At 42.8% G+C, this 21,622-nt stretch overlaps 1 protein-coding gene across 3 annotated transcripts in view; it reads right to left on the bottom strand.

Annotated features, from left to right (window-relative positions):
- Nucleotides 1-21,622, bottom strand: part of LOC119255357 (tripartite motif-containing protein 44-like) — a 78,467-nt gene that overhangs the window by 32,040 nt on the left and 24,805 nt on the right. For 2 of the 3 annotated variants that reach the window (XM_037522456.1, XM_037522457.1), the window contains one exon: nucleotides 17,286-17,396. The exons of the other annotated variant lie outside the window; for it this stretch is intronic. In XM_037522456.1, the coding sequence (XP_037378353.1) occupies nucleotides 17,299-17,396 (98 nt within the window). In that variant the 3' untranslated portion in view covers nucleotides 17,286-17,298. Of the gene's footprint in view, nucleotides 1-17,285; nucleotides 17,397-21,622 lie in introns of those variants that run through there. 3 annotated transcript variants of the gene reach the window in all.

Genomic DNA, 21,622 nt, shown 5'->3' with positions numbered 1-21,622 from the left:
AATTCCTACAACTCTACCAATCACCCAAAGCTAGATAAAGAAGAAATAGAACACCTAAACAGACCAATTACGAAGCAGCGAAATTAAAATGGTAATTAAAAACCTCCCCAAAAAACAAAAAGCCAGGACCTGATGGATTTACAAATGAATTCTACCAAAGCATTCAGAGACAATTAGTGCCTATCCTTCACAAACTCTTCAAAAAATGAGAAGGAAGGGACAAACCAAACAGTTCTATTAAGCCAATATTACACAATACCAAAACCGAAAAAGGACAACACAAAAAAGAAAACTATAGGCCATCTCCCTAATGACACTGATTGCAAAAATCCTCAATAAAATTTTAGCTATCAGAATCCAACAATGTATCCATAAGATAATTCACCACGACCAAGTTGGATTCATTCCAGGGCACAAAGATGGTTTAACATCCGAAAATCAATCAACGTTATCCAAAACATCAACAAAAAGAAATATAAAAACCATATATAATATCAATAGATGCTGAGAAAGCTTTCGACAAAGTGCAACACCCATTCATGATAAAAGCCCTTGAAATTCTTGGATACAAGAACATACCTCAACATCATAAAGGCCATCTATGACAAGCCAACAGCCAGTATCATTCTCAATGGTGAAAGCTGAAAGCAATTCCATTAAGATCTGGAACAAGACAAGGATGTCCACTTCACCACTGCTTTCAATATAATACTGGAAGTCCTAGCCAGAGCAATAAGACAAGAGAAAGACATCCAAGGAATCCAAATAGGAAGAAGAAGAAGTCAAACTATCACTATTGCAGATGATATGATAATATACATAGAGAACCCCAAAATCTCCACAGAAAAACTAATCAACTCATCAATCAATCAGTAAAGTGCAGGATACAAAATCAACATGCAAAAGTCAGTAGCCTTCCTATACACAAATAATAATCTGAAGAAGAAGAAATCAAAAAAAAACACCTATTATCCGAAAACAAAAAAAATCAAATATTTGGAACAAATCTAACAAAAGAGGTAAAGGACCTATACAAGAAAACTATAAACACTGTAAAAGAAATAGAAGAAGACACAAAGAAATGGAAAGACATCCCCTGCTCATGATTGGAGAATAAACATTATTAAAATGGCCATCCTACCAAAAGCAATATACAGATTCAATGCTATTCCAATCAAAATCTCAATGGCATTCTTCAAAGAAATAGAACAATTATTGATGAAATTCATATGGAATCACCAAAAACCCCGAATAGCCAAAGCTCTCCTGAAAAAAAAAAGAAGGAAATGGAGGCATTCACACTCCAGACTTCAAACTCTACTACAAAGCCATAATCATCAAAACTGCATGGTATTGGAACAAGAACAGACATACAGACCAATGGAATCGAATAGAAAATCCAGAAATAAACCCACAGATTATGGTCAACTAATCTTGACAAAGGAGCAAAGACTATGCATGGAGCAAAGAAAGTTTGTTCAATAAATGGTGCTGGGAAAACTGGGTCGCTACATGCAAAAGAATGAAGCTTGACCACTACCTCACACCATACACAAAAATCAACTCAAAATGGATTAAAGAACTAGACATAAGACCTGAAACCATAAAATACATAGAAGGAAATATAGGCGAAACACTACGGGATTGCACATCAAAACATCTTTACAGACACATCACCCAAAGCAGTGATAGTGAAGAGAAAGATAAACAGCTGGGACTACATCAAATTAAAGAGCTTCTGCACAGCAAAAGAAAACAATAACAAAAACAAAGAAACCCCACCAACTGGGAGAACATTTTTGCACCCAACACTAATGATAAAGGACTGATCACAAAAAATCTGCAAAGAGCTGATGAGACTCAGCAACAACAAAGAAAATAATCCAGTCAAAAAATGGGCAGAAGAGCTAAAAAGAAACTTCTCTGAAGAGGAAATGCAAATGGCAACAACATATGAAAAAATGTTCAACATCACTTGTCATCAGGGAAATGCAAATCAAAACTACCATGAGATACCATCTCACACCAGTGAGAATGGCACATATTAAAAAAACTAGCAACAACAAATGTTGGCGAGGTGTGGAGAAAAAGGAACTCTTGTGCACTGTTGGTGGGAGTGCAAACTGGTCCAACCACTATGGAGAGCTGGTGGAGATTTCTGGACCTACTAACATAGAGCTCCATATGATCCAGCAATTCCACTCCTAGGTATTTACCCAAAGGACACAGAAACATCAATTCAAAGAGCACCTGCACTCCTATGTTTATAGCAGCACTGTTTACAATAGCTAAGCTTTTGGAAACAACCCAGATGCCCAAAAATAGATGACTGGATCAAGAAGATGTGGTACATATATACCATGGAATTTATATCAGCATTCAAAAAAGATAAACACATGCAATTTGCAGCAACATGGATGGCACTGGAAGGGATCATGCTCAGCGAAATAAGCAAAAAAAAAAAAGAAAAATACCGATGGTCTCACTCATAGCAGGAATCTAGAAACTTTAAATAAGGGACAGGAAAATGATATAAGAAAGGAAAATCAAAATCAACAAAAAACTATGAACCAGAACACTTTGGGGTCGTGGGCGGAGAGAGGAAGGATTGGGTCAGAATGGGGCGTTTGCAATTGTATGGGGGCAATAATAAAAATACAAATTTAATATTTAAAAAAAAAAATAAAAAATAAAATGTAGAGTTAGTTGTTTTCAGTTTTCACAACTGCTGCCAGTCTGAGGTTTTCCTGTAAAAACCTAGCTGCAAGGTAGCCATCACCCTTCAATTCTCATTGTGGTTCTTGTGATTTTCAGCAAACGCATTCATGCAACAAGGTTGGCCGCCAAGTCACCTTCCCCTGGCACTAGGATAGAGTCTCTTTGGGTCATATGTTTCAACTTCAACTTCTGTCCTGACTTGAGGTACACCAGGTCTTGCCTTTTTAATTAGGTTGCATAAAAAAACCTCCTTCAAGGCTTCAGCTGATTTTCACTCCACCCCACTATATAATTTAAGGTAAATTGAGATGATGCCCCCTGTTTGCCTTCAGGAAAGCAGTGATCAAAAGTGTGGAAGACGTCTTGCTTTGCCCGTCAAGTTCCAGGAGCTCAAGGGGTGCAGCACTTCTCGTGAGGCAGAATTGTAACTGTCGATCTTTCCCACCTGCGCTCCGGGGGCAGAATCTGTACAATTACCATTTTTTCCCCAGTGTTTAGTGTGAAATCCCCATTATTGTATCTCCAGTGTGAGTGGCATTAGGGCATATTTGGCTGGCACACAGTATGTCTCACAGTCTGCCTTGGCCTAGCAGAAGACATTTAGCTGGTGAAGAGAGAGGTGGGGAGGGGGAACCTTCAAGGCAGAAACGATGTGCAGCAGGAAAGCAGACTTTGTCCTGAGCACTAGGATCTGTCTGCATGGAGAATTTCTAAGGGAGCTAGCATTCTGTGTCAGAGACCAGGATTCCCATCTGAGTCTGTAAACTTCTGACCTGTGTGACAGGTTATTTAACCTCAATCTCACTTTCCCTACCTGTGAAATGGGGAGTCATTTATTCATACACTATTTTAGTGAACAAATATTTATTGAGAACCCACAATGTGTTAGGGCCTGTAACAGGTGCTAATTTTGGAGTAATGAACAAGATTGATGAGGTCCCTGTTCTCATGGAGCTTAATTTCTATTTTTTTTTAAATAATAAATTTTATTTATATTCCCCATACAATTGCAACCCCCCCATTCTGACCCCAATCCCTCCCCTCCCGCTCACCACCCCCCAAAAAGTGTCTCTGGTTCATAGTTTTTTGTTGATTTTGATTTTCACTTTCTTATATTCATTTTCCTGGTCCCTTATTTAAGTTTTCTAGATTCCTGCTATGAGTGAGACCATCTGGTATTTTTCTTTTTCTTTCTGGCTTATTTCGCTGAGCATGATCCCTTCCAGCGTCATCCATGTTGCTGCAAATTGCATTTTTTGAATGCTGAGTAATATTCCATGGTGTATATGTACCACATCTTCTTGATCCAGTCATCTATTTTTAGGCATTTGGGCTGTTTCCAAAGCTTAGCTATTGTAAATAGAGCTGCTATAAACATAGGGGTGCAGGTGTTCTTTGGAATTGATGTTTCTGTGTCCTTTGGGTAAATACCTAGGAGTGGAATTGCTGGCAATTCCACTTAATTTCTAGTGAAGGAGGCAAATAATAAGCAAGTAAACAAATACTTTGAAGAAAACAAAGCAGGATACGGGGCTAGAGAAGGATGGCTCTGTGTGTGTCTGTGTCGGGGCAGGGGGGGTGACTCAGGAAAGGGAGAATACCAGTATCTACCTCTCTGAGTTAATAAGGTGCTGGACGAGATAATGGATAAAAAGTGTTAGCAAACTGCCCAGCAAGTAATGAGCACACAACCAAATACAACTGCTTTTCCATTACACAGACCCCAAATCGGTGACTTCTCTTTGCCCTCACAGATTCCCTACTCCATGCCAGTGTGGGAGTGGAGAATCAGATAGGGTCCCCCCCTTGGGAGCTCACAAGCCAGCGAAGAATGTAGCCTATGAGAGGAGAGGTCTGAGAAGACGTGATCACTCAGTGTTGACAGATGGACTGGTTTTTCCATGAAGACTATGGGCCAGGAGGGCATGCTAGGTGGAGGGAACAGCTTGAGTCAACTTCTGAAGAAGGGAAGCAACTGAGCATGTTCAAGGAGCTGTGAAGGGTTCAGAGTGGCCGGAGACGTGTGTAAGAGGCCACACCTAGAAGAAGTGTCTCAGCAGCAGCTCTGCATGTTTAGCTTCTTAGGTCACGACTGAACGTCTCCTGAGAAGGCGGGGTAGGGGTGGAGATGGGAAAGAAGAGGCGTCGAGAAGGGTGTCAGGGCTCCATATGGCGTCTGCCGCGCTGCCAGCACTCAAAGTATGAACAAGCCCTTGTTCGTACTTCAAAAATATTCTGGCTGGGTTCTGTGTGACACTCCCCAAGGCAGCAAAAACAGATGTTTCAGGGAAAAAAGAAAAACAAACACCCAGTAACAACTCAATATATAGCCTGCATGGGGAGCAGGCCGCGCCGGGCTCCTCCAGCATGATTATATCATGGCCCAAGTCTGAGGCTCAGCCCGCGGGGTAACACAAGGGCTGGCGTGACGGTGGGGGTTCCGGAGTGGGTGGACACTCGCTCAAGGGTTCCTTCCTTGTCAAAGTCAGGCTTGCTTGTCCGAGAGCCTAAGGGCCATGTCAGGGATAGTGATAGGGTTCTGACATGGGGAAACAGGAAGCTTAAGAGAGGTTTCTTGCACCTCGTTAATAATGCAGGTGCTCCTGCCAGCGAGTCTTCTCTGAGATAACAGGAAGGGGACATTTCAAGCAGAGGCCTGGTCCCCTGCCTGTTACTCTGCGCTATCCCAGCCCTTTTAGTAAACACTCGTAGGAGTTTTCCCCAGGAAACAGAGAAGGTAAGAGACATATCTTCATCCCTCAATATTCCAAGAGCTCACAGCTAACAGGGCTAGATTGTAGGCACCTGCCCCTACAGGAAGGGAGGCTGCTGAGAGAAGTGAGCGGGTGAACAGCACATCCCATTAGGCTTCAGCCATGCTCACCAGAGGGGCTCCCTGGATTCTGGGGCAGTGCAGTCAGATGAGGGAGCACTAGTTTGGCTAGAAGAGAAGATACGACCCCAAACATATGATGACACCAACTGGAAGAACCAAAGTTAAGAGAGAAACGAGGTTTCTGCAGGTTTCCATGTTCGCTTGTCATCACCCACGCCTGTGACTGAACAGAGCCTACTGCTCTGAACTGAAAGGCTGCCCAGGTGCCAGGGGAAGTAACAGAGCCCCGGGAGACATCAGGAGAAGCAGCCCCGGCCTTTGTCACATTCAGAAGCTCTCCCAACAAGACAGTAAGCAAAAAGACCTTATATTTAATACTGTACTTCTGACTGAGCCCCTAGAGTTAAAAATCAGCCTTTAAGAAGAAAAGAGCAGGCCATAGGCCCACTATAAGCCACTTGAGCACAGCTGAGTTTCTGGATGAACAAGCCATCAAATTAGAAGCTGATGGCATGAGGTGGGTGATTACATTTTTCTTGGAAAGACAACTGGTAACCTCTGAAGGGTCAGGCCTAGGGTGTAAATGCAGGGAGCTGAAGGCAGCAGATAAAGATTATTTAAGACACACTCTGCCTTCCTCCTAGTTTTTCTTGAAGTTAGTCTGCTGTGACACTCAAAACAACATAATCCTACCACTTCAGATCTGTTTCATTCACCTGCAGAAGAACCTGTTTATGGCTCGCCCTCAGAATAAATCAGGTGTCATATGACTTATGATCCCTGGAAAGTGACTGCTTTCTGACAGGCCAATTAGAGAGCACAGCCAAAGCAGACCATCCAAACACGCCAAAGGGCACCAGGGGACATCCCCTTAGTGCAGAGTAAGGTCCTGTCACCCTCTAAGGATTTGTAGTTGAGGGACATCTGGCAGCAATCTACTGGCTCCCTGCTGTCAGGCCTTCACCTCTCGCTTCCAGAGGAAAGGAAGAAGAGCAGGAAAAGCACAGAGAAATCAAGGTTTGAATCTAGTCCTTCCACTTAATAACTAGGTTCCTCCTCTGGGAAAAAAACACTGACTGGGCTTCAGTTTCCTCATTCATAAAGCAGGGTAATGATTCTGTAAAGTAGTAGGGTGCCAACTCAGTGCTCAGTAAGCAATGGCTTTTCTGGTGTGGTGGGAGAGACAGCCCCGCACACCAAATTTTCACGACGTGCTGCTCTCTTCTCTTCTTCCTTCCTGGATTAGGTGATCTCTCAGGTTCTCATATTAAATCAGAATTAAATGCTACATAGAACAATAAGTGTATCAGATGGCTCTTTTATATCAGCATAAGAACTTAACAGATGGTGTATAGGTCTCTGGTCTTCCCCATCCACTCACCCACAAAGGACTGAAATCCCTCCCCAGCACCTCAGCCCAGCGTGGGGTAGGGGCTGCAGATCAGTATTTCAGCTACCCACTTTGGGGGAAAGAGAGAATTCCTTCAGAGGTTGTTTTTAAATTAAAAAAAAAAAATTTGCTGGGAGATAATAAAGCCACTCCTCTCGACAAACTATTTAGGTTCCTTGGCTAAAGCCCATGTGTAAGAGAAAAAAGAAGTTAAAAAGATAATTCTGTATATAAGGGTTTCAGAAAAGGAAGTACTTGTTTTATATTCAGTTCGAAAGAGAAGGCTCGTTTCTTTCCCAAACTACCTCTCAGTCTTTCCTAAGTCAGTTCTTTTTTTTACTCCCAGCTTTATAGAGACATAATTGCCATACACATTGTGTAAGTTTAAGGGGTACGCCTTTATGATATATTTAACGCACCTCTGTAATTGTGAAATTCTTACTGCAATAAGGTTCGTTCACGTGTTCTTTCTCGCTCACAATCACTATTGCTTTGATGATCTCAGTCCCGTGTCTGACAGGGCTGGGAGCTCTGATGGGGTGCAGGTCTCTGCTGATTCCTCATATGCCTCCCCTGGCCACTGAGGAGGATGTGAAGACGATGCTTTGGGAATGGGCTTGGATAACTGTAGGGGTGAGCAACTGAGGCAGGAGTCACTAGTCTATGTCAAAGACAAGATGACCACCTGCTTCATTCTTCTTCATTGTAATGGGTACAAAGGGTCACGATGTGGCTGTAAAAGGCACTCTTGCTAGGGGTCATAATCAGACAGGAATGTAAAAACTGTCTGGGGGAGGGGAGCAGAATGACTCCACGAATCTGACCTGACTCCATACCAGAGGCTTATTTTCTCTTTCATTCCAGCCCCGCCCCCTCCCGTCCCCTCTGGTAAAGAACAGTAATGGTATTGAAATCTACAGATAATCCCTAAATCTCTATGGCAGCTCCAGTTCTCAACTCCTCCTTTACACTGACGGTTTTAACAGCTGTTAACAAGTTATAACAAGCTCTCTCTTGCTTCAGCCTGGAATATCGATAGCCATTCTCTTTCCCTACCCACATCATTATCAGTCTTCAACTCTATGTCTCCCAAGAAAACTGTGTGACCATCCAGCCAGAGAAATGATGCATCATCCATCTCTCAGCCCCTGAGTCTGGGTCCTACCATTGGACAAAGGGGGGCTCAGCAGTGAGACTGCTCACAAGGAGTGGAAGACATGCAGGCTCCCGAGGGCTGGTGGAACCGGGAGCTAGAAGCAGCCTAATTAAGAGCATATGTCTGAACAACTGCCATGGAGGCCAGGCAGGAGCCAGAGCCGAGAGAGGGGCAGGCAGAGTGGCAGCCCTGAGTAATGAGTCATGTTCACAAGTAAGATGTCATACATTTCCAACTGCAGAAGGCCTGGAAAGGCAAGAACAAGGTGCAAAGTGGACAGGCCTGAAGAGTTCAGTGTGGGCACTGGAAACCTCTTTATGGAGTGCTGGCTATGTGGTTTGGGGCGGAGCCCAGAAGGTTCAAGAGCGACACACAAGATTGGGCACGAAGCACTTACTGTGAAATCCGTTTCCCTGGCATTGGTCACCCACTACACAGGTGTCTCTTGAGGTGCCATTAACCCGGGAAGATACTTGGCTTTTCCTCCTCTAGACAGTGAGCAGCTGCTGCTGGGAGGCATGTACTGTGACTCACTGTTTACAGCCCTGTTTAGCAGCTGTGTGCCTAAGATTTCCGGAACAAAGATAAAAGGACTTGAATTTTTTCTCCATTTTCTATACTTCAATCATCTTCCCCTTGGTGAAGACAGTCAGTTAGAAGGTTTAAAAAGTGGAGGGAAGGCGGCCTCCATGTGGCTGGCTCTAGCATATGGCAGCTGTTCCCACGGGCACTGCCGACCTCCTCGTGGTGCTAGCACAGGGAGACTGCTGCAACGCACTTGTCACCATTCTGTGTTTATTATCCTTGTTTTGATTTGGTTGGTATTGTTTATGAATGTGGAAGTTTCCCCATACTACAATTCTCTACCGATTATAGTGTGTCTCTGTCCAGGCACCACTGGACAGAGGTGGCAGAAGGGCTAAGGGTGATCTCCAGAGCCACTCTTCTAGCTGCCTACCAGCTGCTCAAGGATACCCCTACCCCCCACTGCCCCAGTCTTTACTGGAACAGAACCTGGCTCCCTCCTGGAGTGCCCACTGCTTGCAAACTGAGCGACTGCTGGGAATCTCTTTGTAGTGTTATGCAGCCATTAAGAGAACTGTAAGGAAATGACAAAAGGGAGGTGAGAGCTATGGGGTGGGGAGGGCAGAAGGGAAAGCACCAGTTTACCTTCTACCTGGGACAGAAATACAGACCATAGAAGGCAAAGATGGTTCAAAAGAATTGACCTGCCTTCAGGAAACTATAGAACATTCTATCTTTTAATCATTCTCCTGCTTGGGCCTGAACACTTGAGGGTGTTTGGGAAGATTTTTGCTAATACAGAGTGAAATGACATTTTAAACAACTACATATTTTTTAAAGAATTATTCACCGAGCATGCATTAGAATAGATACTTACATAATCTCTCCTTCAATTTGGACTGTATCGCTGTGATGGGGATATTATGAGCCTCCACTGAACAGATGTGGAAACAGGTTCAGAAAGGTCAGTGACTTGGCCACATTTGGAGTCCAGGTTTGTCCAATTATAAAGCCCATGTTCCTCCCACCAAAAAGAACATTCGGTCGGGCTGTGACTCACTGCCAGGTCTGCATCCCTCTGACCTAGCTGTTGGTAGCTGCTTCTCCTGTAATTAGGTACCAGCGTGGGTGATCTGTGGACCTCACTGGCCTTTCCTGTCCATCTGATTAAAGAAGAGTTAACAGATCTAAAGTGAGTTAGTGGCGTCTCTTAGATGGGTTTTTCAATCTTTCAGTTGTCAATAACCATTTAAAACGGAAGGACTGGGAACGTATCCTCATCTCTAAAGTGGGTTCAGTAAAACTGAGGTAATAGTGCAGTTGTGAATGCTAACTTAATTAAAGTTCTTATATCAGGCAAAAGGCAATAATTCATAAATGATAGCTACTGTAATTTCCATTTATTTCCGAAAAACAGTTACAGAGCACACACAGGTTTAGCATCAGCTTGTTCTCATTCAGCAAGGGCTATTTATGGTTGAAGCTTTTTTTTTAAATCTTGAGTATGTTCCATGGCTGAGAACATCTACCAAAAAGAAAGGAAGTAGAAGCTCAAACTTGAGTTCAGGAAATAGAGAGTCATACTCTCTCTGGATGTGGTCCCCTCCTTTCTGTTAAATCATCTTAGAATAGACTATCAATAGAGCTTTTTAGAGACTAGACACTTCATATATGGCAGGCACCTTGAGCATTTTAGTGAAAGAAATGTGTAGGATGAATTCAAGCAAAATGGCTTTGCTTTTAGTTATATTGTCCCCTGAAGGCACTGGTTAGATGATTCTAAGATGGGCAGTTCAGCCTGTTTCTCAGGCTTGCCTGGCAGTTTCACTGAGCAGACGACAGAACTAAAGATGAATCAGGCTGTGGGTTCTGTGTCCTCACTCCTGCTTCCCACACAGACCCCAACAGGGGCAGAGACACAAAAGTTGTTCTTGGGTTTTAGTCTCCTGCAATTCAGACTCAAAGGTGCTCTGATGGTAAAATGCATCTTCTTCTGTTCTCTTTTCTCCAAAACCTGAAGCCAGTGATTCAGGAAAGGGCTTCTACCTGGATCTTCATTTCTGTACTCCTTTCAGAAAGGCTTTTCTGGTTAAAGCAAGATGAACCCTACCCCAGTACAAAAGTAAAAAGTGCCCAAATCACTGCTATCGGTATGGTAAACAGTGGGGCAGATTGCCCAGAATTGCAGAGCTCTAAATGTTTTTGCTTTGTGCAGTTTTCTTACAGAGGATCCATCAAGCATTACTGATACTTAAATTTGCAAGTATGGAGAATAGGGGCTCAGAAATTCCACTCAGAACTATAGTCATTTGTTTTAGTTAGTGCCCCCAACAGTGTATTTCATTCTACAGAATTTCCTGTAAAACAGTAGACTTTTCAGAGCAGGACTGTTGTTAGTAGCTTTATGCCATGGAGGCAGCAAAGAACAATAACCTTGTTAAGGTTACTGGACTGGTCTTATCTGGGCTTATATTTCCAGGTAGGTTTGGGCAAGCTAGTTCTTTCAAGTCTGTCTTTTAGGTATTGATAGAAGAGGCAGGTGATTCACAGGGTAAGAACTAAGTCTGCAGAAACTCAAGGAGTAGAAAGCATTCCCTATGAAACAGAAGAAGGCAGATATTGAAATCCCACAACCTAGTTTTTGATAGTAGATTCTCAGCATTAAAAAGCTGGGGTGATTTAAGATCACTTAGAAATATAGAGAGAAAAACTGCTCTCCCCAAGCCAAATTTTAGAAAGGTTCTGGTCCACCTTTTTAAGGACAAAGCAACATTTCCAACATGCAATATATGCATATTGAATGCATGTTTGCACATATACACATTCACACATGCATAACTCATTCCTTAAGTTTCAGACCTCTATTTCTTCTTTAATTTGCCTTGCAATTACTGAGTTAGTAATCCTAAACTGAGTAGCCAACTTTCATTAAAGAAAAACTCCTGTATATTTAAGAGTCAGCTGCAATTGGTGTGGCATTAAAAAATGTAGGATTTTATAGAAGTTTAGGGTATTCATATTCTCTGAATCACATTGTCTCCTTTTTAATTCCCCAAATCCTTCAATGAGAATTTACAGTAGTAGGTCTTAAAGGTTATCTTCCAGGTACCCTTTAACCATTGACATTCCAAATCTCAGAAAGATCACCCCAAGAATCCCTTATAGACACACAGCCTAAATGTAGAGCCTTCTGGCCCACATACTGTTTCAGACGGGGTGGGAGGAGGTAAGGGTGGAGGGGCACTTCTTGAAGAGCCAAGTACCCGGCCTCTCTCTAAAAGCAGCTACATTCTACTACAATCTGGCATTTCAGATTCAGGTTTTTACCAACCCCCTACCTCACAGACAGACTTTCACCACAAAGATCAGTTCACATAGCTGATCCCAAACAGAAAACATTCTGTTCTTCACTGGGCCTCTAGCTCACTCTTCACCCTCAATGTCAAAAAGGCTGTGCCATTGTGTGGCTGACTATTGGGGGTGGGGTGAGTGGGGTTTGGGGGCGGCGTAAGGGAGGCTGGTACCATGCACATCAGCAACCTGGCTGCTTATGCACATGAAGGCACGATCTTAGGGTACCCCAAACCTGGATCCCTCAATCACTCAGGCTTTCCCTTTTCTCCTTGTAATGGAGTCGACTATGTATGTGTGCTCATTAAGCAGGCCCAAACACCCCCTCACAAATCAACCTGCTTGCACAGGTTTGCGATATGCACAGCAAATTACCTCCAATGTACCTTCTGAAAAAACAGGGCCAGACCCTCATTTCAGGCACACAATTCATTTTGACCAAAAACATTCTCTCTGCTGCATGAATGCAAAAACATATGCACACACACAGGGTGTCCCTTATTTCCTCCGGAGTAATGGGAGTCTGGACAATACTTTCTATATTCATTTCCCAACATAAATTAGAGTAGAGCATCGAAAACACCAGTGACATCTGCATGGACACAAAATGCATTCATTATGGTTGGTGCCATTACAATGGAAGGGAATGTATTCATAATGGCAGGACATTTGAAATAATGTGTTGCTGGAGTCTGTGTCCATAAAAGTAATAATGAGGAAACAGGAGTGGGTCAAATAAATTAAAAGGAGTAACAGGACATGGGTGGATTCAAGGACTCTGGGCAATGTCAGTGACATGGCACGTTCACTGGATTCTCCAGGGAGAAAATTATGATAGTTTAAAGGTAAAAGAGGCAAGAAGAGCATTAGGTTGGCATTTTGGCTCTGCATCCTGGCTCTGTTACATGCTAGCTTTACAATCCTGGGCAAGTCATGCCGATATCTCCTCACATGACAGATTGTTCATCTACAAAACTAGGACAGTCTACCTCACAGGACTTCGTAGGGAGGAAAGGAGAGAACATATGTCAAGTGCTTAGCATGGCATCTGGAGTGTAGTAAACACACAATCAACATTAGTTTTTCATTTTCCTTTTTGTTATCACTACAGAAATGTACAGCTCTGTGATTTTAAGTAAAACCTAGCTCTCCAAATCTCTGTTTCTTCTTTTAGGAGTTAATAACAACTGCTCTCCCTACTCCATGAGCTTATAACGGGGAGCAAATGAGATAAAATGTGTCTGGCAGATACTATCGGTTGGCTGACTCAGTTACTCCCAACTGGCTCTCCTTGCTGCCTCTTAAAATGGCAGGCGGGAGGTTTAAATATTTGCATCGGTAGCCTGCACTGCAGGTGGAGGGGTAAGGACCCAGCTCAAGCCCTCAACAGTCTTCTGGTTTGAAGGGGAGTATTCACTGGGGAAGTGTTTACTTTCTGGCTAATAGACACATGGCCCTCCTCTGGCCTCTTCATGCTTGAAAAGGGACAGCACACCCCAAACTGCCGCCCCCTTGCAATCGCGAGGCAACAAGTATGAAGGAAAAGCTGATGGAGTCTCAGAGACACATGGTACTGACATCATTACCTCACAGCCCAAATCAGCAGCCGCCTACCTCCAAACTTATTTGGTGAAGCAAATAAATGTATGTTTGCTTAAGCTACTGATATTAGAGTTTTCTATTTCTCAAAGCTAAACACAATTCCGATACAATGCAGTACTCTGGAGAATTAAAAGCCTTATGTATATGATCTTTCCTCTGCCAAGAAATTTATCCCCTTGGATCCACCAGACTGGTTTTTATATGTCTTTTAAAATAAGACTTAATAAGATCTACTATAGGGAGCTCTCCAAGGCCCTACCTGCCCCCAGCAATTGCCCCACCCTTAGGACTTCTCAAAGAATTTATAAAAACCTCTATGAGTAGATGTTGCACTGTTCTGTAATTACTCCCTTGTCTCTTTGCCCACTTGTTAGTTAAAATGTCTCAATAACTAGGATCCCTATTTTAGTCATTTAAAAATTTTCCTAATGCTTGGCATAATACCTGGTACACAATTATCTTTAATAACTCATTAAGGATTTGTTGAAATACTGAGCAAACCAATGAAAGACTATCTGATAGGGCATGTGTAAACAATAACCCATGTAGCTTTATTACCTATTCACATTCCTGAAACAATGCAATCATCCCTACTACTTTCAGGGGCTCTGGGTTGGGAGAGCACAGGTTGAGGCAGAGGGTAAACTTATGCTCTCCCAACCAGAGCCCCTGAAAGTAGTAGTTTTATTGTTTTAAAAGTCATTCTACTTGAGTCTTCATTTGAGTTCATGACATGCCCCTAGTCCTACTCCCTAAATTATTTTATGTTGTGTATTTAGGCCATACTTATCCACACATAACTCTTTCATTTCTTTCTTTGAGAATTTATCCCTGGTGATAGCCAAAGACATTTTGGTACCCGTTTGATACCAAAAAAGGAAAAAAATACTTGCATCATCCAGCGGCTCCCTTCCTGGATGTCTGAATTTGTCTGTGGGACTGGGGTTTCTGGAGGCATCCTGTTGATGCTGCCATATCTGGGATCTTACTGTCCTTGAGGATGGGGTACAGCTTCTGCAGACTGAGCTAAGGATGTGGCTTTCTGCTAGGAGACAGATGTAAACTTTCCTGTCTTTGTTCTTCCTATAAAACCAGTTTGTCTTCACAATTTTTATATATCATAGTCTGGCTGAAGAAAGATCGCTATCCTCATTGCCAAAATACCCAGAAAAATAATAATGTCACATAATGAAATATTGGTATTTGGGTTATAGATCAGAAACGAGCTCCATGTCAGCCTATTGTATCCCCCAAAAGTCTAAAAGGCGAGTAGTCCCTAGTGGTGATCCTCAAAACTGAAATCCCTGTTTCCTTTATAAGGCTCCCCAGGGTTGCTTCTGCTTGGCTGTCTCTTTGTTCAGTCAGATTTCAGCTCAAAGTGACCTCAGTCCTTCTTTGAACATCTTATCTATAGTAACTTCTCTCCAGTTCTGTTATAGCATCTCCTTTCTGACACTGCTATCTCTGCTATCTGAAATTATTTTGTTCATTCAGAGGCTTCCTAGTATTGTCCACCTCTCCACACCAGAATTAAATTCCACCAAAGAAGGAATCTCATCCATCTTGTTCCTCCTGTATCCTCAGCAACAACACTTGTGCCTGGCACAATGTAGATGCTTAATAAACATGTCGAAAATGAATGGGAAGCAAGGGCAGAGTGTGTGCACTCAGTAATGCACTGGGGTGCATTACTAGAATTCCTTTTTGGCAATGGAAAAGGATGGGGTTGATGGCCACCAGGATGCTTAGAGAGAGAGAAGTAATGGGAAGAGCCAGCATCCTGCTCCTGCCACTTATGAGATGTGTAAGAATTGGAACATGTTACTTACTCTCACTGAGCCTCAGTTTTGTCGATTTCTAGTAAATTGTTTCAGAGGAGCTGTGTGACAATTAAATGAGACAGTGAAGGCAGATAGCAAATAAGTTAGTATCTCTCTGCCTGTTGCTTCAGGCTGTGAAGAAAGGAAGCAGCCCAGAAACCCCTGGAAAGTGGGTGAATGCTTTGTCCTCTTCCATCACTCACCTCAGCAACTGAAATGACTCTTTGTGGAGATAATTTCAGCTGCTGTTATCAGGGAATCTAGCCCACAGGCCAATTTTGAGACCCAAGGACATTCTCAAAATACTGAGCACAAATCTATCTTGTAAGATTATTAGAGATTTACTCCTCTTTTCAAACTTGTATTTTATATTAAACTGGGGCTGGTGTTATTCCACAGAGGTATGTTTATATATCTGGTTTAAACGAAATTTGGTGCTGAGCCTAGAAACCAAAGCATTCAAAACCATCAAAAATCTGTGATGTCTAGGCTGGGGACATTTTTCGTGACATCATCCTTGTCAACAATTTGTCTAGTTGAACACATCTAATTCCTCACACTCAATTCGTTCTACATTTTCATTTGTTCATTCAACAAGCATCAACTGACTGTCAATTGCATGTCTAGCCCTATAAACAAGAGTCACCATATACCAGCAGGTATTAAATGTTAAGAACTATGTCTCACACCTTCTGAGGCTCAGGTCATTCGATTCTTATTTCACTTCACAAGCACTAGGATTATCCATTTTACAGACAAGAAAACCAGCATGAGAGGTTTACATAAATTGCCTAAGTGTTGAGCCAGCACTGTAACCCCACTCTGTTATCACAATACTCTAGCAAGCAGGCTTTGAACATACACTTAGTACTTATCAGGGTACTATAACCTTTCACGGATTAAAAAGAAACAAGGCTAGACCATGACCTTCCTCAGGAGAGCGCCAGCTTAGTCTCTGTATCCCCAGTTCCCCAAACAATGCCCATAGTGTTTGTTGAATTGATGAGAATGTAATTCCTGTTTTCAAAGACATGGTAGAGCCAAAAAGACAAGTCTGCATAAAAGGTCTTAAAGCAGCAACATAAGATGGAGACCAAGATACAAAACTATGAGGGGATATGAAAGATAAGACTGAATATAGCCAGGAACAAAATGAGGAGTCCACACTAGTCCAGGCATCACAGACTCTAATGCTATGGGAGCCTGGCTGATAACGTGAATTGATGAAATCAAAGAGCTGGGTAGAAACTGGTAAATTGGAAAGTACACGCCCATCTAAGCAGCCAGCTGGTTAATGTCATGGGCAAATGTGGATCCAGATGAGAGGCTACCATTAGGCAAGAGCACCCACAGCTCTGAGAAGGCCAAGCCCAGAATGGTGCAGGAGCAGAGCTATTGCTTCAGAGAAGGGTTCTGCTGGAACTAGTGCTGAGGCTCCCACACACAGTCCCAATGCTAGCCGCAGCACCAGCCCCAGTGAACCTGGCTGCTGTGTCCAGGTCCCTTGAAATGGTGCTGGTTTGGAAGCTGCGGCTAAGTTTAGCAGGTATAGGGCTGCCAATGGCGAGGCTCTCATCTGTCAGTGTCTGTGGTGGTCTCAGCACCAAGGCACAGTGATCTCCTCAGCAGCTGAGAGCTGCCCCTGACCAAGGAGGGGGTGGGGACCAACGTGGTGCAGGCATGCATTTCAGGATGAGGAGATGTAGCAGGAGGGCTGCTCCCAGTGCAGACGACAGAGAGAGGGACTCAGTTTTATTTCTATCTTCATAGATCCCCTGGGAATTTGAGGATGACAATTAAAAATTACTGGACTAGAAAAGTGGGTTCTAAATTCTGATGCAGTGAGTCACGCTGGGGCAGATGTGGAACTGGAGTTAGAAATGGGTTGAATTCCAGTTTTTCAACTTACTAGCTGAGTTGTCTTCAACAAATAATTTAGCTTCTTTAACTCATTTGCAAAATGGGAATGATTTGTGGTCCATGTTTTTCTCTCACCATCTAATTAAAAGAAGATAACAGCTCATTTAATACCATTATAATGATCAAAACAGTTCCAGCTCAAAAATGAACAAAACAAACGGTCCTCCATGATGAACAGGAGCTCTGACGATATACACACAGAGGAATATCGACATTTTACCTTCCATTATACCTCTGTGCAAGGAACTTCAAGTGCTTGATGACAGCCTGAGATTTAGATAGAGCTGGAGAACCAGAAAGTACATTTGCTTGAGTCTTACCTAAAGCCATGCCCTGCCTTAAGGCAGCAGATGTAAGAGAGTCTGTAATATTCCTTAGTAGCTCACGCTACATGTCATATAAAAACAATCTGTGTTCCTACCTCTACATAATGTTTTAATGATTGACCTCATCTGTATAATGCTTTCACTATACACAGTATTCAAAACACATTTATCATGTGTTCCTCAAAAGCACCCAGGAGGCTGATGAGACACAAGCCAATTCTGTGTTGTGAATCATGAAACAGGTTCTATGAAATAAGAGCTAGTTCACCATCACCAAATTTGCAGGAGATGCAACTAACTCTAATGACTCCAAATTCATGGTTTTTCTCAAATACCCAGACCTTAAGAGACTGTTGCAAATGAGAAACAGGGGTGCTGTTAGGAGCCTAAACTGGTTGCATAATCACCATTCTGTTTATCTGTGAATGTGAGGTGTATAAGAATGAAACTTGTTCTGGGATGGACACTAGACATGGACATTTAGGGATACCCTATAACTAACTATAAAAAGCTGTGTTAAGAAAAATTAAATTATCATCTTAGATTATATACTTGCATGGCTCTCTGAGATAGCACAGCAGAATATCATTCAATTGTATCTATCTTTCCAATGTACCCTTTTGCCCTGCCCCCCTCACCTTAGAAGGAGAAGGCGTACACACCATATGACTTCCCCCTGCATCTTTTATTGTCACTGACTGGACAAGGTATGACCACCTAACTCAAGGGCAGTTATTTTTTTTTTTTTAAATAGAGGCATGTTTATTTATTTATTTATTTGCTTGTTTGTTTGGTTTTTGTTTATACATGCACTGGGTACAGTCAGAAGCGCGGGAGGGCGAGAGAATTCACCAGAGCCAGAGCGGGGAGCAGAACAGGCAGAAGGACCGAAGTACACTGCTGAGGGGAGCAGCGGGCGGCAGGAGAGGTCTGCACGCCATGTGGGACCCTCCTCCGATGGCCGGGGAGCAGCCGGGGATCGAACCGGCGCCGCAGAGGCCGCGGGCAGCTTCGCAACCCAGCGCTCAACCGCTGCGCCACCGGGGAGGCCCTCAAGGGCAGTTATTAACAGACAGATGAATTGGCTGGGTTTGCTCGTGAGACTCTGATAAAGTAATATTGAATCCTGTTTTAGAAAACTGCTATTGAGCTGGGGCCAAAGTAATGCCAGGGCAAGCTGAAATTAAAAAGAAGAAGAGGGCCTCCCTGGTGGCACAGGGGGTTAAGAACAGCACTATGAAGCTATCTGCAGCCACTGTAGCACGAGTTCGATCCCCTGCCTGGGAGATGACCCACATGGCGAGGCAGACCTCTCCTGACTTGCCCTCTGCTCCCCTCAGCAGTGTATTTCAGTTAATCCGCCTGTTCTGTTCCCCGCTCTGTTTCTGGTGAATCCTCTCACCACCCCACCCGCCCACATCTCTGGCCTGTAGCCCAGCTCTTGTATGCATAAATAAATAAATCTTTAAAAAAAAGAAAAGAAAAAAGAAAAGTTTGGCAGTTCCTAAAAAATTTGAAAATAGAAATACCATATGATCCAGTAATCCTACTTCAGGATAGTTACCTGAAGAATATGAAAACATTAACTTGAAAAGACATATGCACCCCAATGTTCATGACAGCATTATTCACAATAACCAAGATAGGGAAACAACCCTAGTGCCCAGTGATGGATGAGTGGATATAGATGATACCTGTATCTACACACACATATATGTATGTGTGTAAGCATGTGCGTGTGTATAATAAACTAATACAGTCATTTTAGAAAGTGATCAGATTTACGAGGGATTGGGGTCAGAATGGGGGGATTGCAATTGTATGGGGAATATAAAAATAAAATTTATTAATTAAAAAAAAAATAAATAAATAAATAAAGAAAAAAACTGTAAGTGAAAATACCACCCTAGTAATTTCCCCCTTGGGCATGGTCAAAAACATGACCATCATCTCAAAAAATGATGTGCTCTATGCTGATTATCGCAGTATTACTTGTAATAGCTAGGACATGGAAATAAAGTAAGTGCCCACTGATGGAGGACTGGATTAAGAAGATGTTGTATACCCACACAATGGAATATTATTCAGCCACAAGGAAGATGAAATGCTGCTCTTCACAGCAAAATGGAAGGAGTTTGAGGGGAATATGTGCAGCAAAGCAAGTCAGAATGACAAATACGGAACATTTGCACAGTGGGCAATCTGACAAAGCAAAATTCTTAGCAGAATAGTGGACACTAATAAACAAAGTAAGATTCCTGAGTTTGAAAGGGAGGAGGAAAGGAGCAAGTTTGAAAGGGGTAAAAGAGATGATGGTGGTGAAAAAAATACCTTGAGATGGATGAAAAAAAATAACAAAGATTTAAAATCAACTAAAGTTACAACTATGCACACAAATTGGTTTAACTGTTGCAAGTGAGTTAACCTATCATTTCATTAAAAAAGAAAATCAGGGCCTCCCTTGTGGCACAAGGGGTTAAGCAAAGCACAGTGAAGCTATGCAGAGCCTTTGTAGCATGAGTTCAATCTCCAGCCACGGAGCTACCCACATGGCGCAGCAGACCTCTCCTGCCTCACCCGCTGCTCCCTTCAGCAGTATATTTCAATTGATCTGCCTGTTCTGTTCCTCACTCTGTCTCTGGTGAATCCTCTCATCCTCCCCCACCTCTGGCCTGTACCCCAGTTCTTATATGCATAAATAAATAATCTTCAAAAAAAAAAAGAAAATCACCAATATTATGTATTTATATATTTGTCCATTGAAAGGTTATATTTCTAAACACTGCAGAGACTAGGCAATGCGGGTGGTGACAGGATAGAGGTTATAAAACCTCAAACTATGTACAATAAATTTAACACTGAAATGTCTAAGTCGTTGTTTAACGGAAGTGACCAAACCAAGCATTTCTGCTGAGATGGTTAGAATGCTAAAATATGGAACTAGACTGAGTTTTCTGGAAACACAGTTCAGAGGTCACACAGTCAGCTTTGTAAACTACGTCTCGTGATGTGAGGCAAAACCCGTCTCCTCTTCAATAACCTCACTCTTGGCAAAGCTGAGGAAGGGTAATTAACAACTGTGATGTGATGTTTAGCGGGTTCTGCTGAAGGCCATGGCAACGCTTATTCACTGTATTCTCCAGTTTCAAATGAGAAGCGCAGAGACTCAGGAGCTAAGCTGTGGTCAAGGCACTACTTTTGTTAATGGAGCCCCAAGTAATCAAGCACATTGCTGGCTGAGACGGGAGCTGCAGGAAGCTACAGTAGGTGCTCCTGCCAAACTCTCCACTAAACTAATGTTCTCTGCATCCCAGGAAGGGAGAGACTTAATTGACTCATCTAGTCACTGATGGAAAAGTTGACACAAGGACCTATCTGGGCCCATCTAATTCCTCATCTTATAATGCAAGGGAGAACAGAAGATCAAGGAAGGCACATCCTGCCTCAATCAGGTGGTCCAAGAAAGCAAAAGAAAAGAGAGAAAGACATAGCCATGTTGTCTTGTAAGTGCAGTGATTCTTAACACATTGACCTGCACAGCACAGAAGGCCAAGGGACTGCCAGAATCTTGCCAGTCTGACAAGTTGCTCATCTTCTCGGGAAAAGGAGAGGGTAGAGGATGTAACAGAGGTAGAAGCATGCCCAGAAGAAGGAAGAATTGGCAGAAGTTTCTGATTCTGTGGATGTGTGAGGGTGCGGGGAAAATAAGATTTCTCCCCAAATTTGCAGGTTGACATGTGTGGAGATCTTATCACAACATGGATCATGCTAGAAGATGCCTATAAAGATGTCAGATACTAAAACATGCAGGAGAAACACCGTGTATAGGACATGTTACTTCCATGACCTCATGGTCTTACATGTTTCCAAGTACCCTACTTTGCAGATGAAAACTAATTTCTCCCTCCTTTTGAATTCACAACAAAGCCAAGGAGAAAGTGAGTGATATGTGCACAGGAGGAAAGGCACACGCCCAAA

Source organism: Talpa occidentalis, unplaced genomic scaffold, assembly GCF_014898055.3.
Source record: "Talpa occidentalis isolate TD23 unplaced genomic scaffold, MPIMG_talOcc4v2.1 talOcc4.3, whole genome shotgun sequence".
Classification (NCBI taxonomy): domain Eukaryota; kingdom Metazoa; phylum Chordata; class Mammalia; order Eulipotyphla; family Talpidae; genus Talpa; species Talpa occidentalis.
This window is presented reverse-complemented; position numbering and strand designations above follow the sequence as displayed.